Genomic DNA, 21,546 nt, shown 5'->3' on the forward strand with positions numbered 1-21,546 from the left:
GTAAAACAAAGGACCACAGCATTGGCAAGGATGCGGAGAAGTTGGACCCCTTGTGCACTGTCAGTGGGAATGCAAGCTGGTGCGGCCACTGTGGAAAACAGCATGGAGGTTCCTCAAGGAATTAAAAAGAGAGCTGCCCTATGAGGATGTCAAAGAGATACTAGTACTGCCACGTTCACTGCAGCACTGTTCACAACAGCCAACACGGGGAAACAATTTAGATATCCTTCAGCAGGTGAATGGATAAAGAAAATGTGGTGCGTACACACAGCAAAATACTATCCAGCCTTAAAAAAAGAAGTCTGCAATGGATGAACCTTGAAAGCATTGTACTAAGAGAAATAAGCCAGTAGCAGGAGAACGAGTAATGGCATGATTCCACTTACATGTGGTATCTAAAACAGTCATACTCACAGAATCAAAGAATGGATGACGATTGCCAGGGCCTGCAGGGAGGGGAAAATGAGGAGTTACTCGTCAGTAAGCATGAAGCTCCAGTTCAGCAAGAGGAGTTCCACAGCTCTGCTGTTCAGCATTGTACCTATACTCAACAATATTATGTTGTCCACTTAAAATTTTCTTAAGAGGGTCTCTTCTGTTGTGTTCTTAACACACTAGTTTTTTTAAGTGTTGAGAATTTCCAAAGGGGACAGTGTTCATGAGACTATATAGGAGGTGAATTTTGCCAGCTGAGGGCTTCATCCCTGAGGAAGTACCATTGTCAATGAAGACATAAAGATGAGCAAAAGTGAGGGGTCCCTGGGTGGCTCAGTGGGTTAAGCCTCTGCCCTCAGCTCAGGTCATGATCTCAGGGTCCTGGGATCGAGTCCCACATCAGGCTCTCTGCTCGGCAGGGATCCTGCTTCCCCTCTCTCTTTGCCTACTTGTGATCTCGCGCTCTCTCTGTCAAATAAATAAATAAAAATCTTAAAAAAAAAAAAAGTGAGCCAGGCATAGTAGGGGGGAAACCACTAATGCCCTCATCCTCCAAGCTCCTGTTCCCTCTCATCACCGGGCCTGTGAGAAAGCCAGGCCCCAGAATCCCAGGGACGGCTTCTAAGTACCTCACAGGCTGTTAGCCACAGCCAGCCCTGCCCCCAGGCTTGCTCCTCCCTCCTGGCCTGTCACACTCCATCAAGAAACAGCCAAAGGCATAGATTGCTGGAAGGTTCTATCAGCAGCCAGCCAGACCCAAGGCTCACAAACGTAGCCACTCTGCAGAGAAATGTGGGGGGTGGGAGAGTCTGCTTTCCCTTTTTTTTTTCTTTTGGCCTACGTTGATTCTAATACTTTCAATAGTAAAGTACTTAATGCACAGATCGCTTCTGCTGACCTCCTCCCTTGGGTATGCAATGTCATTTTATCATGGGTAAGCAGATAGGTCTATTTTGTGAATTTGACAAACGGTGTTGAAGTGCCTTCATGGCTGCCAAACGCCTCTGCTCCAAGGTCCCAGTGACTGAATTTCTGCCAGAGGTGGAGGCAGCAGTGGGGGCAGCGGGCGTGCAAGGCCTGCGCGAAGACAGGCTTTAACCTTGGACAGCATTCACCGGGTAGGCGGCTCCTTTATGAGACACAGCCATTGCAGTCACCGGCCATGAGCCTGGTTGTTGGATTTTGTCTCACAGCCACCACGTTTTAGCATTTCACTTGTAAGTGGAGAAAAGCACCCTTTCTTGAAGCATAGCAAACACAGAGAAAAGTGTACCGATCATGCATGTGTGGCTTGGTGGTGTTTCACCAGGTGGATCCAGATCTAGCACCCAGGTCAAAGAAACCTCCCAGAGTCCCTCCGCTCCAGCCCCCCTCTTCTAGTTACTGCCCCCCAAGGGTGACCCCCAACCTGATTTCTAGCATCGTAGATTAGTTTTGGGTTTGGAACTTTACATAAATGAGAGCATGGTATGAATTTTTGCTTTTGTGGCTTTCTTGCCTCAATCGTATGCTTGTGAGACTCATCTGTGTTGCTTGTCATTACAGTTTCTTCACACTGTCCAGTGTTCTTATATGACGCTATCGCAATTTCGTATTCACTCAACTATTGATGGATATTTGGGTTGTTCTCCACCTGGGCTATTCTCAGTAGCACTGCTTAGAATATTCTTATATATGTCTTTTGGTGAACATATGCATGTTTGGAAGGGGGGTGTGCTGTCTTCGTTGTCTATTTTTGCACAACAAATTTCCGCAAATCCTGGTAGCTCACAATAGAAATAAATGTGGTTTTTTTTTTGTTTTTTTTTTTTACTTCTCACCATTCAATGAGTGAAGAATCTGGTAACACCTTGGAAAGGCATTTCTGACTCAAGGTCTCTCATGAGGGTACAATCATCTGAAGGCTAGACTGGGTCCAGCGGATCGGCTTGCAAAGTAGCTCACTCATGAGACTGGCGAGTTGGTGCCCACTGTCGGAGGGCAGCCTTAGTTACCTTGCATGTGGACTTTCCTGAAGACTGACTGTGTATGCCCATGACCTGACAGGTAGTTTCCCCCAGAGTGAGCAAAGAGAGAGCCAAGTGGAAACGATATCCTTTTTATGATTTAGCGTTAGAGATCACAGAGCCTTGCTTCTTCCTCGTCTTATTCATTACAAGTGAGCCACCAAGTTCAGCCCAGACTCCAGGCCTCACCTTTAGAAGGGGCAGGTGGCAGAGAATGTGTGGATATATTTAAAACACAGCATTTTAAAGCTAGGCATTAACCCAAACTAGGGATCTAAAAATAAGTTTATAGGAATTCCCACAAGGATCTCAAAGAAATATATATTCAATCCAGCCTCTTCTATTCACTGAAAATTCTGTGAATGTTTATAGGACAGTTTTCTTGGAGACAGTGTAGCACAATAGAAAAGACAAAGGCTTTGGAGCCAAATACACCCAAGTCCAAATCCCAGATTCACTAGTTACTAGTTACGGGTTTGGGGCAAGTCAACCTCTTAGATTTTCAGGTTTCCTCAATTATAAAATGAGGGGAATCAATAAAGCCTATCTCATGTTATTCTAGAGGTAATTAAATGGGATAATGGGTGTAAAGTACTTACTGTGCGGGTAGGTCCCTTCCATTTGCTCATTTATCAGGAAATTATTAACCACGTGTATTAACTATGTAAAAGGGGCTATACTGAATATCGTGAGCGATACAAAGCAGATGCAGACACAGAGCTTGCCTGCAAGAGGTGTGTACTCCAGTGGGGCCCTTGACAGACAGAATAACTATAACATAATTGAGAAAATAATCAGTGTCTGGGGCAGGTACATATCCCCTAAGCAGGTACGCATCCTTTGAACATGGATCAAATTGGGATTCGAAATGGATTACAATTTTGAAGGCTGGGCAAGGAAAGGACAAAAAGTATTCCAAATTCAGGGTAACAGCTTGAGGAAAAACAGAGCTGGAGAACCAGGGGGCATGAGTTGAGAATAATGAGATTGTTTGCTACACCTAGGACTCAAACACAGGATAGATGAAAGGAGATAGTGGAAATAGGGGTTAGTAAGTTAGTTATATATCAGAGTGGCAGAAAGAGATTGAGAGAGTATGTACTCAGTTTTGCAGTCTGATGAAAAACATTAAGGCCCAAGATTTTTAAGCCAATTTTCAAGGCTAGCTACAAAAGCCAAGAGGGCCTAGCTACTGAAGTATCTACTCGCCATGCTTTTCTTGGCTGACTTCTGTTCGTAGAAATTTTGTGCCTCATATTGTAAATAGAACTTTCCAAATGTGATCATTAAAGAACACTTCCTACTCCAAGCCCAAAAAACAGGGCTTTTTCCTTATCATTCCCATTTTGGAGGCTGCATCAACAGGGAAATGGAGTGGGATTGTTTTTATAGGCCTTCAGCTCACTGTAAATGTGCTTCTCAAGACTTGGCTGTTTGGAATGGCCAATTATGCACTCAGCTCCTCTGTGTGTATTTGACTTCTCCTTCCAGATAATGAGCCATTCTCTCCACTTATTTCCCCTCAAGAAGACTGATCTCTTTAGCAACCTTTACTTTTGTTACATTCTCTAGTCCCGGGCAGTGATGATATTCATACATAAGACAGAGACATTTCTATGCTATGTTGGAAGTTTGAAGGAAGTGGGAGCCAATGACCTTTCACTTTGAAGCCAAAGAAAAACAAGCACAAATTCTTCCGTCTTGTTAAGAATGGAGACCAGACAGATTAGCAGAAAGGCTGTTCCATACATAGTGCCCAAAGACTTTCTGCACTCAAACCTGTGTTATTTCTAGCATACCACTTTATTTTGATGAAGTTTGTATATTTCACCCAAATAGACATGGTTGCAACCATTCTTGGTGATTTCGTGGGTAGAAATGGATGTTCCATTTTATCACCCTCTTTGTTTATTCAAAATGGATTCTAGAGCCTGTAGGAGTGGATGTGTTCTAGGCTTGGGATAGAATTCCTCACCAATCTTGTGCTGGAATTTCCCACCTTCCCAGGTATGTATTTTTACTCAATTGGCAACACTTGATGTCACGATGTTCTCTGCATGGGTCCTAAGAATGTCCTCGTCCTCTGTGGTTTCTTCCCAGGTGGGAAATTGGCAAGTGGAGTCCATGCAGTCTCACCTGTGGGGTTGGCCTGCAGACCAGAGATGTCTTCTGCTCCCACCTGCTTTCCAGAGAGATGAATGAAACCGTAATCCTGGCTGATGAACTGTGTCGTCAGCCCAAGCCCAGCACGGTACAAGCTTGTAACCGCTTCAACTGCCCCCCTGCCTGGTACCCTACACAGTGGCAGCCGGTGAGTTCTGGAGTTACCTGATAGTGAAGTTTGTGTATACAACTCTGATTCAGGGCAAGGGACACTGTCTTCAAGGAGCTCTGTCCCATTAAAGGAATGTTCAAAGTCTATTCCTCCCTCCCTTCTTAGTTCTCTCAACCTTATTCAAATCCAGATATTTTCACTATAAATACTATGCTCTGTCTATGGTTTCACACCAGTGGAACCAAAAGCAATTCAAGACCCATCTGTTAAACTGAGTATATTCACAACAAAGTTTTTACCAAACTAAGAAAACATTTAAAAAAAAATAAGGACAGTGTGGTTGGTTTTCCACAAAGCTGAATTGGTTCTGAATTTGTGCCCTCTCTAGTTTTTTGCTGTTTTAAAATTCCAAGAGACCAGGGAATTAGGCAATGACTTTTCTTTTTTTTTTCTTTTAAATAGAATTATTTACCAAAATAACAGATTAGAAGTCAAATCAATTCCAGAATTTTTAAAATTTTCCTGGTCCTATGAATTCCAAAAGTCTAGAGAGTATTGTTTTTTATCGTTTTTTTTTAAAAAGATTTTTATTTATTTGACAGACAGATCACAAGTAGGCAGAAAGGCAGGCAGAGAGAGAGAGAGGAGGAGGAGGCAGGCTCCCCGCCGAGCAGAGAGCCCGATGTGAGGCTCGATTCCAGGACCCTGGGATCATGACCTGAGCCGAAGGCAGAGGCTTTAACCACTGAGCCACCCAGGCGCCCCTAGAGAGTATTGTTTTAAAGCAGGAGTTGACAAACTTCAGCCCGAAACCAGATCCATCTCATAAGAAGTTCCTGTAAATGAATTTTTATTTGAACCAAGCCATGCCCATTCTTTTATGTATTGTCCGTGACTGCTTTGGCACTGGAGAGGCAGAACAACATGGTTGTGACAGAGACCATTTAGTCTACAATACCTAAGATATTTACTCTGTCCTTTCACAGAAAAATTTTGCTGACCCACCCCCAAAAGCATACATAGTAATAATACAAACACAACTATTTTACCATAATATTCTATCTAAAATCAATGTGTGTTTGTCAAGCTTCAGTTAAGTAATTTTTTGCATGCCTTTAAAAAACAGAAGTTTTAGATTATTTGGCTAGAACCTTATTTTGCATTTGTTCTTTATGAGGATGTCAGAGGTACCCATACGGTGGTAATAATGGTCACAAAAAGTAAGCCTGGAAGGTGAGCGGGACATGCATCCCAGTTTATCCCAGTTTTACTAAAATGGTTTTTCACTTTTGAGATTATCCCAGTTGGGGTTCCTGGGTGGCTCAGTCGGTTAGGCGCCCGACTCTTGGTTTCAGCTTAGGTCATGATGTCATGGGTCATGGGATCAAGCCCCCCTATCTAGCCCTGAAGCTCCACGCTCAGCAAAGAGTCTGCTCAAATATTCTCTCCCTCTGCCCCTGCCCCCACTCACTCTTGTCCTCTCTTTCTCTAAAAGTATATAAATCTTTAAAAAATTTTTAAGCATCTCAACTAAAATGATAAATTACATGGTTATCCAACTGAGGAGAGAGCATAGCAGCTTACACAGCCTTGCCTTAGTGCTGAGAGGGGGCTGCCATTTCTAGACCGCCATGCATCAGAGGATGCTTTTCCACTATCACTTGGCAGAGACCCTTCCGTCTCTCTGCCCATCTTGGGACTATGATTTAGTAAAGCGCTCAATGAATCAAAGAGTAATCAGTGAGCAAAACTCTAAAATATAAAGCATCTGGAAAGAGATATTGACTATTTCCTTTTAGAGCTTAAATATATATGGAGCTAAACTCATAAATACCATGTTACTATGTGATGGTTTGTGGAAATCAAGAGGATGTTATATATTTTGAATGCCTATGTACTAGTGTTCCATTTAGAAATATTATTGCATACCTAACTAAAGTTAATCCTCTCAACGACCAGTGAAAGTAGGTTTTATTGTCTTCGTTTTAGGTTTAAAGGAACTGAGGCTCATACAGGTAGCAAATTCAGGGTTGGCCATCAACCCAGTTTTATGCAATCCTTTCCCCTATACCTCATTGTTGGAGACTACTATGGCTGAAAGAGCCATCAGGGATTATGTATGAGTCCCCTTGTTCTACACATGATGTAACTGCAGCCTCAATATGGCCTTGCCAAGATCATAAAGCCTGGTTGAGACCCCAGGTCTCCTGGTTCTAGTATTTTTATACTGTTAGCTTTAACTAGAATGAATCCCTAACCTCAAACTGCACCATTAACTAATGCCAATGCTAAGACAAGACCGGAATCGATCTCCACTGCTGTATTAAGTCTCTATTAGGTCCATAGTAAGTTCTGGATAAAATGTTTATTGAATGACAAAATGAATGACTAGATTAAGAATCCTGGCCCACAAGCCCTGAAAATTCTGACTTTATATGTTCTATAATATGTCTTATGGTTTTGGGTTCTAATATTGACCTAGCAGTGAATCTCAATGAAACACCAACCTCTTTTATTTTTTAGGATTTCATTCATTCATTCATGAGAGAGAGAGAAAGAGAGAGAACATGCAAGAGCAGGGAGAGGAGCACAGGAGGAGAGAGAGAGAGAGGATCTGAAGCAGACTCTCCACTGAGCATAGAGCCTGATGATGCAGGGTTCAACATCACAATCACGAGATCGTGACGTGAGCCAAAACCAAGAGTGGGATGCTTAACCAATTGAGCCACCCAGGGTGCCCCCCCACAACCTCTTTTTAATAGCCATATGTGCTGCTGAATAATGGCAGTGACTATGACTTTTTTTTCCTTCACTTTTTAGAACACATCCCTCTACATGATTTCTTTGGGTCCTATTGCCACCACCACTACTGCCATGCCCAGTATCCGCATTTAATACAGTGGATTTCCAAAAAGTCCATTATTCTTCCATTTTCCGCTTCTTAGGCCTGTTAAGACACAAATTTTTTTGAAAACTTTTTCTACTTCCTTCTATTAGGGAGAGGCCCTTTGGGGTTGAGTCAGATTTAAGTCCATTTTTCAGATCAGGAAACTCATAGAAAACAGCCCTTTGAAGTCCATCCAGTGAGCTACTAACTACACTTTATTAAGATCTTTCAAAAGTATCTTCTTTACACGTAATACATAGTAATTGTGAAATATATTCTAACATAACAAGAAATAAGGAACATAGAAAGTGAAAGTCACCAGTGATTCTGTCCTCTAGAGAAATCCCCTGTAGGCATGTAGTGTATAGGATCTGTTTTTAAGAGTCCTTGGTCATTTTTAGGAATCTTTCTAAACCTAGAAGAAACAACAGACTATTCTTACATGAGTTCCTGGAATACTACTTCTTTAGTTAAGCTTTGTTAGATAAAATCAGCTAACATTGACCACTTGGTAAAGGAAAGGAAGTCCTTGTTTATGCCTTACGGTGAAATAAGTCACGAGTAACCTGGGGGGCTCCAAGGTGATTGGCTGTTGTCTTAGGACCCCCTTAAGTAAAAGACACCAGCTGTTGACCTTCCATTTGCCTGATTAGCCCTCGGGTTCCTTGGTAGTCCTTCTTAGAACAAGGGAACCTGTTGTGCATTCATAATGCTCTTTTCTACTTGGATTTACTAGAGGATAGTGCTGAGGTCTCTAATCCTTCCACACCCGCCTTAAGTCTTTCTTCATATGAAAGAAAAACAGATGTAGTGTCAACTTTCATTCAAAGGATGACATAATAACATGATGAACATTAGCTTTTGAGGGGAGAAACTCCTTCTCCTTGCTCTTTGAACACTGGGCTACCATTGACTTCATGTGTATACTTTTCTTCCTGGGGAAAAAAAAAAGCACAAATTCCATGAATTGTCATTTTCCAGGAAAAAAGTGCAATGTCCTTTGTCTTTTGTAGAGCATTTGCCTGACAACTGGCAAGTGGCCAATAGTCACCCATTCTGCAGGTCTGGAGAGGACTAGCATGCAGTCCAGGTACCTATGTTAAAATTTTATTTTAAGAAACAAGTAGAAGGGAAACAAAAATCTAATTCTAGCTTTGGCTTAGGGGGCCTTCTTTATTTCAGTTCAGCGACTTAATACTGCATCCCTTGTTTTTTTTTCTCTGGCTTTGTGTAAACGACTCATTTATCTTTATCAATTTCGCTTTAATACCCTGTTGGTCTGTGTTTAGTTTTGAAACACATATTTAGTGCATAGGTGTCCTGAATCTTCTCTAACTTATTAAATACACCCATCATCATCACCACCATCGTCGTCGTCGTCTTTGGTGTTGGCTATGTGTTGCTTTATATACACCACACAAGGGATCATATCCTGCTGGTGTGTTACAGCACCATGATTGAGAACCACTGTGATGCACACCATAAGTCCATCTGAGACACTTTGATCATGACGATATTCTGCTAGGGAATTTTTCAGTTACATTCCATTGCCATATAGTAAAGCCAGATGCCTTAGTCAAGACCTTCATCCCTCGGCGCATCTGCTCCTGCCCATCTCCCACCATGCTTCTCCCACCCCTGCTTGTACATTCCTGTTTGCCCATGCTTCCCCTGCCCACAGGCAGTTCCCCTCCCCTCTGCTTGTCCAACTGGTAGAGGTGGGACTCCTCTACCTCCTCTACCAGGGCTCCTCCGCCCTTCTCCTGCACGGAAGTGACATGATGTTCATGGTCAGTGCTGCTCATTGACCAGTCACATACTACCTTACCCGGATGGGCAATTTCCTGTGACTTCTGAGTTAGACCATAAGGTTGATGGGACAGAGACCAAGTGTCAGCATAGAGCTTAGCGCTGGAAAGTTCCATGGCAAGACTGCAGTCTATTTGTTGAGCACTTGCCCATTTCAGGACCTTCTCTCTCTTTTTTTTAAAGATTTTATTTATTTATTTGACAAAGAGATCACAAGTAGGTAGAGAGGCAGGCGGGGGTGGGGGAAGCAGTCTCCCTGCTGAGCAGAGAGCCTGATTCAGGGCTTGATCCCAGAACCCTGAGATCATGACCTGAGCAAAAGGCAGAGGCTTAACCCACTGAGCCACCCAGGGGCCCTAGGACTTTCTCTTTTTAAATACAATTTTTTTTTTTATTTGACAGAGAGAAATCACAAATAGGCAGAGAGGCAGGCAGAGAGAGAGGAGGAAGCAGGCTCCCCACTGAGCAGACAGCCCGATGTGGGGCTTGAACCCAGGACCTGGGATCATGACCTGAGCCGAAGGCAGCGGCTTAACCCACTGAGCCACCCAGGCGCCCCAGGACTTTCTCTTTTTAATAAGAGCAGCACTTACTGTGTTTCAAGCACAGTTCTAGGCACTTTACAGATTTAACTCATTGAATCCTCATTATCCTTTGTGACCATTACTACTGTCCTCCGCATTCCACGGATGAGGGGGTGTAGAGACCTGTGAAGTTAGCACGAATTCCAACTTTATATAGTGTATATAGTGGAACTCTTTCTACTGTTCTCACATTTTCTTTTCTACTCCCTAAAGCAACCCTGCAAGGAAACAAGGCTCAGAGAGGCTGTCCTTGTCCTGGGTCACATAGCCAAAAAAAAGCAAAGGGATCTTGTAGGCTTCAAAACCTCTTCTCTTCTCCACTGTGCAATTCAACTGTCCTGAGACCTCTTTACCATTTTCTCCAAAGTATTAAATTGTGGCAGAATCTGACACCAGCCTAAAAGCCAGCAGTTTATATTAAAAGTCACTATTTGTTGCCTTATCCAGGGCAGTTAATCTGTGCAAGTTTCTTGTTGCTGCTATAACAAATTATCACACATTTAGTGGCTTACTACGATGTGAATTCACTATCTTACAACTTTGGAGGTCAGAAGTCTGAAATCAGTTTCACTTGGCTAAAATCAAGGGGTTGGCAGGCCCACGTTCCTTTCAGAGACTCTAGGGGAGAATCCATTACCTTGTCTCTTCCAGCTTCTAGAGGCTGCTTGCTTCCTTGGCTCATGCCCCTTCTTCCAACTTCAAAGCTCTTCACTCCAACCTCTGATTCTGTCCTTTCTCTCTGATTCTGCCCTCCTTCTTCCCTCTTATAAGGACCATTATGATGACACTGAGCCCACCTGGATAATTCAGGCAATCTCTCCATCTTCAAAAGCCTTAATAACATCTGCTAAATTGCTTTTATGATGTAAAATAACATTTTCACAGGTTCCAGAGATGAGGACACAGATATCATTGCTCAGCCTACTATGGTCTATACTTAGATTATGGGCTGACCAAGCATTAACTTCTATTGGCACAAGATCCTTGAAATTAAAATCTGCCTTCAACTATCACTCTGCTCACCACTCTCTGTGAGTCTTTCTTTATTAATTTTTATTCTAAAAAAAATTGAAAAGAGAAATGAGAAGAAAAGAGATAGATGCTCTAAGGGTTAATTGAAATGAATTAAGGAGTCCACTCTGAAGCATAATTTATATTTCTCTATACTACACATGTTTTATGATCACGATTGTGTCCACCCAACTGTGCACACATATTGCACACATCTGTGTAGAGACTGAAACAATCACCACAGCCCCTGTTTTCTCCCTTGCTTAAAACTGTGATTATGTGGTCATTTCCCTATAAATTTTTTTTTTTAAATCAGGGTTACAATACAAAATGCCTACAATGTAGCTATATAAAAATATATTTGTGAGAAGAGTCCCTGCTGGTAAAATGAAGAAAAAAGAGGAATTTTAATGACAACTACAAATGCTTGAGAATTCATTTTTTTTCATTTTTTAGATTAAAACACACACACAGAAAAGAATGATTTTGGTCTGGATTTGAGGGCTGAAGCCTGGCAGAAAAAATCAATTGAGTCATCAGTTTTGTTACATTCCAGTGACTAAAATATAAATCCTCATAATTTAGAAACCATGCTTATTTAACATGTTGTATCCAGGAGGAAAAAAACCCTATTAAGATGTTTGTATCATTTTTGGTAGTTGTTTTATAAGAAAATGGACTCTTGATCCTTTAGAACCAACAATAGAACCAATAATTAGAACCAACAATAAATGTAAGCAAAACAAAGATTAGAAGTAAAATTTCATATGTGCAGTGTTTTCATTTTTATTTATTAGCAGAACATTCTTTGTAATAATTGCCCTGGATTTTAGTGAGTGTGCTGTCCCATGTTTCATATAGTAACAGAATATTAAACCCAGAAGATAAACTGTATTTCTAGGCAATTCTAATCTATAGAATGGTTGGGGTAGAAATTTTGTCCTTGTTTAATCATTTTGAGTGAGATTCCAGTCCTCATTTTCTTTATTTCTCTGAGCCCTAATCACTGTGTCTCAGTTTGACCTCTGTTGTATACCAAGCACTGTCTCTAGAACCTCTCAGTCTTGCATATCACAAAGTTACCTCAAGTTCTAAAGGTCTAACACCAAGCTACCCACCACCTTTGCAGGAGACCCAGTCTTCCTTCCTGGGTCATACCACCTTCTAGAATGTTCTCTAGCCCATTCTTTTGGTTCCAGCCCTCACAGTGAACCAAACCATTACAAACAGCCTTTTACTTGTGTCCCCCACATTGTTTTATTTCTCATCCATTGTGCCCCAAGTTGGTATCAATGGTTCTTTACTACACGCCCTCTGTTGAGCCTTTAAAATATTAACATGTGCTGAGGGCCCCCAAATAGATGGTATGGAGTGTTATTTAGACTCAGTGGACTGGGAGGCTTTTCTCCGTGGTACACCTGTTAATATCTCACAGGGCAGTACTCTCTAGAACCCATCAGCCTTCGTTACCTGAATCATTTTCTACAAACTGGATCATGTTACCCCTACTTTAAAATCCTTAATGACATCCTATGGTCTTAAGATTTTGTCCAGATATGCCCAAGACCCTTCAGTTCGCCCCTCATTGCATGGGATACCCCTACCTCTGTAGAGCCTTCCCTGATTTTCCATAAAGACTTAGTTGCCTCTCCTCTGTATTCCCTCTTTTGTAAAACTGATCACATTTGGTAATTTTCCCCCTCACTAGACTGCAACTATCTGAGGCTTAGTAACCAATTTTTAGTTATCTTAAACTCCCAGCACATAATAGGGTACCTGGCACTCAGCAAGTACTCAGTAAGTGTTTGATGAAACAATGAATGAGTAAATGAAGAAAGGAATGCAATGAGTTAGAAACTACGAACTGAACATGTTATGTCGAAACTAGAAAGCTGACCTTAGGAAGAACATAAATGTCACTTTGTGTTGGGCTCAATAATATGACTTGAGCGACCAAGGAAATGAACTCAGCATTCAGTAAATGAAGCCATCAAGATGAAACCAAAGGTCTCAAGACAGGCAGAATTTTTTAGTGTGTTCATCATGGGAAAGTCTTTTAAAAATACAAGGCACTTAGGCCACTGTAATTGCGTATAGAAACATAACTTTTAGGGGCACCTGGGTGACTTGGTTGGTTAAGCAATCAACTCTTGGTTTGGCTCAGGTCATGATCTCAGGGTCATAAGATCAAGCCCCATGGGGGGGCTCCACACTCAGCAAGAAGTCTGCTTGGGACTCCCTCTCCCTCTGCCCCTCCCCTCTCAAGATAAATGAATGATTAAAAAAAAGTTACATTCCTTTTTGTTTTTAAGATTTTATTTATTTATTTGACAGACAGAGATCACAAGTAGGCAGAGAGGCAGGCAGAGAGAGATGGGGAAGCAGGCTCCCTGAGGAACAGAGAGCCCAATGCGGGGTACGATCTCAGGACCCTGAGATCATGACCTGAGCCGAAGGCAGAAGCTTAACCCACTGAGCCACCCAGGAGCCCAAGAAATGAAACTTTTAAGTGCTCCCCTTATTGTAAATTTTTTACTTTCTTATAAAAGTAATGGATCTATGACCTTATTATCATAAAACACGTATGATGGCAAAGATAAGTAACAAAATACTGTTTTTTGTTATTTATTCAATTTATGGCACATATTTAAAAATAATACCCCTATAATACCCCTTACTAGAGCTCTACCTCTTATACCACAATTTCATTTTAAATGATTCATAAAGGCAAACATTTTTCATTTAGTTTTATTAAATTTCTCTTGTTGTTCTCTTTAAAATTTTCTTCCTTGCCTCCTGCTTCTCACTTCAGAACTATCAGCCTTGTCAGGCAATCTCAACCTGTTCACAAAGTTGTCAGAGACTTTGGAAACTTTATTATTTGAAATTTTATCTATGGTTTTTAAGAATTTCTAACAAAGCCATTTCAACAGTGTAAACCCACCGAGAAAACTTTTTTTTTATTAACATATAGTGTATTATTTGTTTCAGGGGTACAGGTCTGTGATTCATCAGTCTTACACAATTCACAGCACTCACCATAGCATATACCCTCCCCAATCTCCATCCCCCTGCCACCCCATCCTTCCCACCCCATCCCCTCCAGCAACCCTCGGTTTTTTTCCTGAGATTAAGAGTCTCTTATGGTTTGTCTCCCTCTCTGGTTTCATCTTGTTTCATTTTTCCCTCTTTTCCCCTTTGATCCTCCATCTTGTTTCTCAAATTCCTCTTATCTGTGAGATCATATGATAATTGTCTTTCTCTGATTGACTTATTTCACTTAGCATAATCCCCTCTAGTTCCATCCACATCATTGCAAATGGCAAGATTTTGTGGGTTTTGATGGCTGGATAGTATTCCATTGTGTGTATATACCACATCTTCTTCATCCATTCATCTGTTAATGGACATCTGGGCTCTTTCCATAGTTTGGCTATTGTGGACATTGTTGCTATAAACAGGGAGGTTCAGGTGCCCCTTTGGATCACTACATTTGTATCTTTGGGGCAAATACCCAGTAGCGCAGTTGCTGGGTCATAGGGTAGCTCTATTTCAACTTTTTGAGGAACCTCTGTACTGTTTTTCAAAGTGGCTGCACCAGCTTGCATTCCCACCAATAGTGTAGAAGGGTTCCCCTTTCTCCAAGGAAACTTTTTTGAGCAAAGATGAGACAAATGTTTAAGAGCAAACTCCCTGATAATATTAACTTATCTAGAGAGTTGTCTACCATACCTGGAGGGTCACAGCACCCAGCAGCACCCACGTGGCATCTGGCTAAAACCTACTGCCAACTTACTTAGAAGAAACTTCTGGTTAATGATAAGACAGCTCGATAAAAGGTGGATGTTCAGCCCATCAGCTGGATGTTTGTGTCACATCTTTTAAACATCTGGATTTGGGGATCTTTTGTTCATCCAATCATCAATTCAACAAGCATTTATGAAGTGCGTGCTTTTTGCCAGATGCTACACTAGACACTGGGGAATAGAAAGAGGAGTGCATTCCCTTTCATCAAAAGATGCATAATCCTGTGTGCATGCAGGGAGGCACTGCGGGGCAGGAATTGGTTCGCAGGCACATAAACAACTGGCCCTTATAGAAGAAACGCAGTACCCTTTTGGTTTAAGGCAGGGTGGGAGGTGACTCATTCTTTGAGCCTTTGAATGGGGCCTTCAAAGATGTCTTAGAAGTTTCTGGATAGCAAAGAGGCAAAGGACACTGCTCACAGAGTGAACAAGGTGATCAAAGGCCTAGGCAGAGAAGGGATCTGTATGCCAGGGAAGGGCACATTGTCCCCATGGCAGGCCAGCAAGGAACAGTGGCTTGGCAGCTCAGCTCAGGTTGGGCTCGAGCGTGAGCATTCTCCCAGGCATTCTCAAGAAGTCTGAACCTTACCCCCTGGGTACTAAGAATTTCCCAGAAGTTTTCTGTGTAGTTCAAATTCCCAAACAATAAGCTGATTTTCCTTACATTTTCTGGTAGCTGCCTTGTCACCATATGGTCACAGACTCATGCATGGCACTGAGGGGAATCCCCTGAGGGTTTGTCCCTTAAATCAGGTCCTATCTACCCAGGGATGACCTGGTTAGGTTCTGTTTCATGAATGGTCACCCCCTTTGGCACAACCATATTACAACCCCACCCTTTAAATAAGACCAGTGATTTTCCTCATCCATTTCCTCAGTTTGAAAGAGAGAGAAGATTAATCTGCATTTTTCCTTATTGCCACATTCGCTAAGAAGCGCTACCTGAGCAGCTTAGATGAGAGAGCTCTTCTTATGAGGCTACTTGTTTGTTTGGGGAGCATTTATTCAAATTGAAAGAAACCCCATGTGTCTTCTTAGATATTTAGAAAAAAGAAAACTTCAGCCATCAAGCATTGAAGAGATCTATAGTCCTACCAACCCAACATATTAGTGAAGTGCCGAAAATGTCAGTCACCAGGTAACAGAAACTTTAAGAGCATGTTCTCTATGCCTCCACAGACTCAACGGGACTCATGGGGGATTTGATTGTGAATTATAATCAAAGGATTAGAAGAAAAGTGGTTTGACGCGATTTGGGGGCTTAGGGGATAATGATTTTATGAATCAGCTATGATTTCTCTCAAAGAAAAATATACTGCATTTCCACTACAGTGTAGATGTATTTATATCCACCACACCTAAACGTCATTTTCCTCCAGGATCAGTTATAAAATGAGCTACTGTTTAGCTCACACCCTGAACAGTTTTTTACTAGGAAAAAGAAATTGTTAATTTTAAAAGAAAAAAAAAATTAGAGAAGGCGTGGAAGAAAACTAGAGCTGGAGACATCTGATCTTAAGGTCTCTTACTTGAGAGGTAACACTCTCACACTGGGGGGATGTTTTGAATGCAATTCTCAAACACTAATATAAGCAACAAAAGAACCCAAATGCCTTTCTTCATAGAGTTAACAGGATAATGGATGATAATTTCCAGAGGGATAAGAGCTATGTAAAGAGCTATTTAAAAATAAAAAAATTAAAAAAAAAAAAAAAAGGAGGCTGATAGAATAGAGACACTTTGGCTACCCTAGTCTAGGAGGTTAAGGATGGGTTCTCCAAGCAGGTAAGAATGAAATTAAATCTGAATCATTAGAAACACTCAGCCATGTGAAGATGTAAGAGGAAGGTGGGCCAGGTGTGAGAAGAGCAAGTGCAAAGGCCCTGTGGGAGAAACAACACACACACACACAACCAGTGTGGCTGAAATATGCAGAGAAAGGGGAGACGTGTATAAGATAAGATTGCAGAGGTGTGTCAGGTTCTGCTTGCTCACTCCTAGAACTGAGAACCTAGAACCATGCTTGGTATTGAATAAATTTCTGTCAAATGAATGAATGAAGTTAAAATTTAAGTAAAAGAGTCTCAAAATTCCTTCAGGACAGAGACTAGAACATGTAAGTGCTTTGCTGGTCAGGGTTCCAGGAGTTTGGATTTTATTCTAATCACAAGGGAAAGTCATCAAAGGCTGTTAAACATAGGAATTAGATGATCTGGTAAATGCTTTGAAAACATCATTCTTGCTACTGTATGGAGAATGGACTGTAGATATGCTGAATGTTTTCCATTGCTCTTGTAGATCCACTCTACCTTCCCCACCTGTGTCTCAGGAGGCTGACCATATAGACTCTACCTTCTGGCTTCTAATTGTGATCAACCAATGGCATTTTCAGCAGGCTATCAGGAGAGAGGCTGTCTTCAGACTGAGTACACCATCCATATCCCGCTAGGACCTAACTGAGAAAACTAGAGATTGGTTAGGAAGCTTTGTAGTCGTCTAAGCAAGAGATGATGATATCTTAATTTCTTATTTGTTGTGGAGGTAAATCTTATTGATTTTGAAGAGCATCTGAAAGTATTTGCTCATGAATTGACTTTCAGGGAAGCGGTGGTGAGAAAAAGGAAACTCTCAAGACATTTCCTACATTTCTGTCTTGCTTATGGCACCATCCAATAGATGGGAAAGACTGAGAGGAGAGCAGATCTGGGGCAAGGATGAAAGGGCAAGCTCAAAAGTTCCATTTTGGACATATTTGGGTCAAGATGCCTGTTTGTATTTAAGTGGACATGTTGAGTAGGCGGAGGGGAGAAGTTGGAGCTTGAGATTCAAATTTTTGACTCGCCAGCATAAACTTTGTTTTTTCCAGACTGTTACAATTTGAGCAAAATTACATTAAGTTCGTGGAAAAATTTTAATAATTCATAGAATGGAAAGAATTGCGAAGCATGGTTAGTTGTATAATTATAAAGGAGTCCCAAAGAAGGGCTGAATGCTGAAGGTCATAATTAATATGATGATAGAATAACTGGGTGGTTGGAAGTGAAGATTCAATAAAAATAAGGGGAGGCTGAACCTCAGAAGTCATGCAGGAGACTACGAAAACAAATGTAAACCCTTCGCTGTCTGTCTAACAAGAAGGCATATTTTAAGTCAATAGAACTCTTACCCACTAATTGAATTTCCCCCAACCACCAACTTCAATTCCACAAATATTTATTGAGGATTTACATTCATAGAAAACACTGTGTTAGGCAGTGTGGGTACAAAATGCATTGCAGAAGTAAAATGCTTTGAGATTTTGTTGAACTGCTATTAAACGAGAACTAAAATTAAGGTTTGCTTCTGCCATCAGTGAAAAGGCCAGGGAACCATTGAAATCAGTCAGAGAGGCTAAAGGCCTGGCCCACTCATGGCTTGAGTCATTAGCTCTGAGGCTGTAGATGTGTCCTTAATAATAAACATCGGGGTGCATGTGCCCCTTTGGATCACTACATTTGTATCTTTGGGGTAAATACCCAGTAGTGCAATTGCTGGCTCATAGGGTCTGCTTTCAACACCTTTTTTTTTAAGATTTTAGTTATTTGACAGAGACACAGCAAGAGAGGGAACACAAGCAGGGGGAATGGGAGAGGGAGAAGCAGGCTTCCTGCCTAGCAGGAAGCCTGACTCGGGGCTTGATCCCAGGACCCTGGGATCATGACCTGAGCTGAAGGCAGACGCTTAACCGAATGAGCCACCCAGGCGCCCCTACTTCCAACTTTTTGAGGAACCTCCATGCTGTTTTCCAGAGTGGCTGCACCAGCTTGCATTCCCATCAGTGGTGTAGGAGGGTTCCCCTTTCTCCACATCCTCACCAGCATCTGTCATTTCCTGACTAGTTAATTTTAGCCATTCTGACTGGTGTGAGGTGGTATCTCATTGTGGTTTTCATTTGTATTTCCCTGATGCGGAGACATGTGGAGCCCTTTTTCATGTGTCTGTTGGCCATTTGGATACAAACTTTTTACATTTTAAATCCAAATAAAGGTGCCTCACCACTGGTTTGAATGGTCAGAAGGCTCTAGGATTAAAAGCCCTAAGTAGACGAAGTTGACAGCTTTTTTAACTTCATCATCTAGTAGTTCTGTGACCTCAAGCCAGTCACAGTGGCAGACAGAGGGCAGGTTTGCATGAGCAGCATCCAAATAACTACCAGTTCTAACAGAGGCTTTCCTGGGTTGTACGGCGACCCCATGTTTATTTTATTCCCATTGGAAATGGTGGAGGGGTGGAGAGATGGTTCATTTGGAGAGATGGTTCTCAATCCTGGTTGCACAGAATTACTTGGGAGTTTTGTTATTTTTTAATTTAAAAATCCGATGCATGGGACCCACCTCCCAGAGTTTCTGATTTAATGGTTCTGAGATGGGATCCCTCTAGGCTTCAGTACTTTTGAAAAGCTCCCAAGTGATTTTAAAGTGCATCCTGGGTTGGGACCACTAAGAGAGGGTGACAGCTGGACCACAGCACCATTCTGACTATATTCAGTGTATCACTAGCCTAACCTTGACTGTGAGCACAAATCCCACTTGCATTTCCAAGTACAGTTTACTGAACACAGACACCCCTCCACAGTGTGCTCGCGTGCACACACACACACACACACACACATGCACACACACACGTTCTGAGAGGCCAGTGCTGCAGCAGGAGCTGCTTCTTGAGCAAAAATCCTCAGGTTTGTTTTCCCAGGCCAACCTCTCAGGGAGCCCAAGGGCAGCAAGTGGAAGCAAAAGGAGTATTCTGGAAGAAAGCAGAGTACTCCCTAGAATGTTGCCAGTAAAGCATCCCCAGCACAGAGCAGTCCTCACTTACTGATCTAAAAATAACAAAAAGATCCAACTAAAAATGACAGAAAACCCAAAGTCACAATGGCTTAAATAAGGGAAAAAAGTATTGCCCCCTCATATAAGCCCAGACCATCCAGGGTCCGTGTGGTGACATCACAATCAGGAAGCTAGGCTGCTTCCATCTGTTTGCCTATCATTGTCCAACGTGGGAGGTTAAATTTTAGGCCTCATGTTCACCTTCCAGCCAACAAGAAGGAAAACAGGAAGGGGGAAATGTTACCCTCATTTTAGGGTCATCTCCCTGAAAGTGCACACCACCCTGCCATGAATATCTCATTGGCCAGCCCTGAAGGGCCGAGTGCACCTCCATGGGACATCGACAAATATAGTCTGTATGCTGGGAAGTCATGTGCCCAGCTAGAAATTGGGGGCTCCTTTGTTACTGCAAGGGAGTGGCCTACTGGGACAAGAGCCAACAGTCTGGGCCTGAGAGCGCCCCCCTTTCCCCTCATGTGGCGGGACTGTAACTATTAAGTTACATGTAAACAACGTACTTGACTGGGGTCCCACTGAAATCCACTGACATAAGACTATTTTCCTGTATCCTGAATTCCAATGGCTCTTGTTCCCTCCCATTGCCCTGAGAAATCACCAGTTCTGCAAGAAGAGTGTTCTAGGGGGGGGTCCTTCAGGAAACCAGGGTAAAATGGATGTTTACACTTAGAGAGAAAGGCCTGCCTTCCGTGCAGATTAATTCTTGCAGATTTACACCGATGGCAGGAGATCTCTCCTATTCCTTCTGGAAGCTGCACAGATTACTTTCACTGGGTTGTAAATACGTTTAACACTCTATTATACTAACCCTTTAGACCAGTTGTCTTGGGGGGCTGCAAATCATAGTTGAGGGACAACTTTTTATGATTCAAAGGCCCTGGAAATACCTGGATGCTCTAGTGAAATACTTGAAATTAAGACTGAAAGGAGTAGATCTTGCTGCAAAATTCATTTCAAGGAAAGGAAGCAAATCCTTGGGGTCGGTTCTTGGTTTATCTTCTTCTCTTGTTTTGTCCCACTCTTTACATAGCCAAGGCTAAGGTAAGGATTGGCTGTCTTCACACAAACCACTGTCCTAGGTTCAGCTGATTTTCTCTTCCTTCCCCAGTGTTCCAGGACCTGTGGAGGGGGCATCCAGAAGCGTGAGGTTCTTTGCAAACAGCGCATGGCTGATGGCAGCTTCCTGGAGCTTCCTGAGACCTTCTGTTCAGCCTCAAAACTGGCCTCCCAGCAGGCCTGCAAGAAAGACGACTGTCCCAGCGAGTGGCTCCTCTCTGACTGGACAGAGGTAGGTATGCTCCTCAGAAGGAGAGGATGAAAGACACCAAAGGAAGAAAAGAAGGCACCACAAACTTACACAAACAGAAGATGAGAACAGAATGAGACAATCCACCTAACATGATGGAGAGGTATTTTTGTAACCAGTTATACCACAGTGTGTATAACCTGCTTTTAACTAGGCTGCAGGGACCTGAGGTAAGTTGCCAGGCCTTACATAACAATCAGAAACATGGAGCTGTAAACCGGCTCCTCGTGGAACAAAACCAGGCCTTGTTTGGCTCAGAATATTTTTCAGAAGACCCCGTTATTCTACCTTTATCCGCACACCCACCTTCCCGACCTCCCGGCACCTCCTCCCCCCAGAGGTTTTTAGTCTCTTTTCAGGAAAGGCAAAGCCTCTCTGATTATTCCCTTCCAAGTTACTGGACAATAAGGAACATGATTTATTAAGAAAAGAAGGCCAGGGAAATATTGCATCTTTACTGTCCGTTTCTTGGCTGCAAGATGTTAACAACTTCCCAGCAAGAGAACTTGATTTCCCCTGTTGTTTGCATCTGGGGGGATGATTA

General features: G+C 42.3%; 1 protein-coding gene across 1 annotated transcript in view; it reads left to right on the forward strand.

The window, feature by feature from the left end:
* ADAMTSL1 (ADAMTS like 1) overlaps window positions 1–21,546 on the forward strand; it is a 932,409-nt gene that overhangs the window by 763,799 nt on the left and 147,064 nt on the right. The window contains 2 exon segments of the mRNA XM_047700005.1: window positions 4,542–4,752; window positions 20,805–20,984. Of these exon segments, the coding sequence (XP_047555961.1) occupies window positions 4,542–4,752; window positions 20,805–20,984 (391 nt within the window).

The sequence above is a fragment of the Lutra lutra genome, chromosome 13 (genome assembly GCF_902655055.1).
Source record: "Lutra lutra chromosome 13, mLutLut1.2, whole genome shotgun sequence".
In the NCBI taxonomy this organism is placed as follows: domain Eukaryota; kingdom Metazoa; phylum Chordata; class Mammalia; order Carnivora; family Mustelidae; genus Lutra; species Lutra lutra.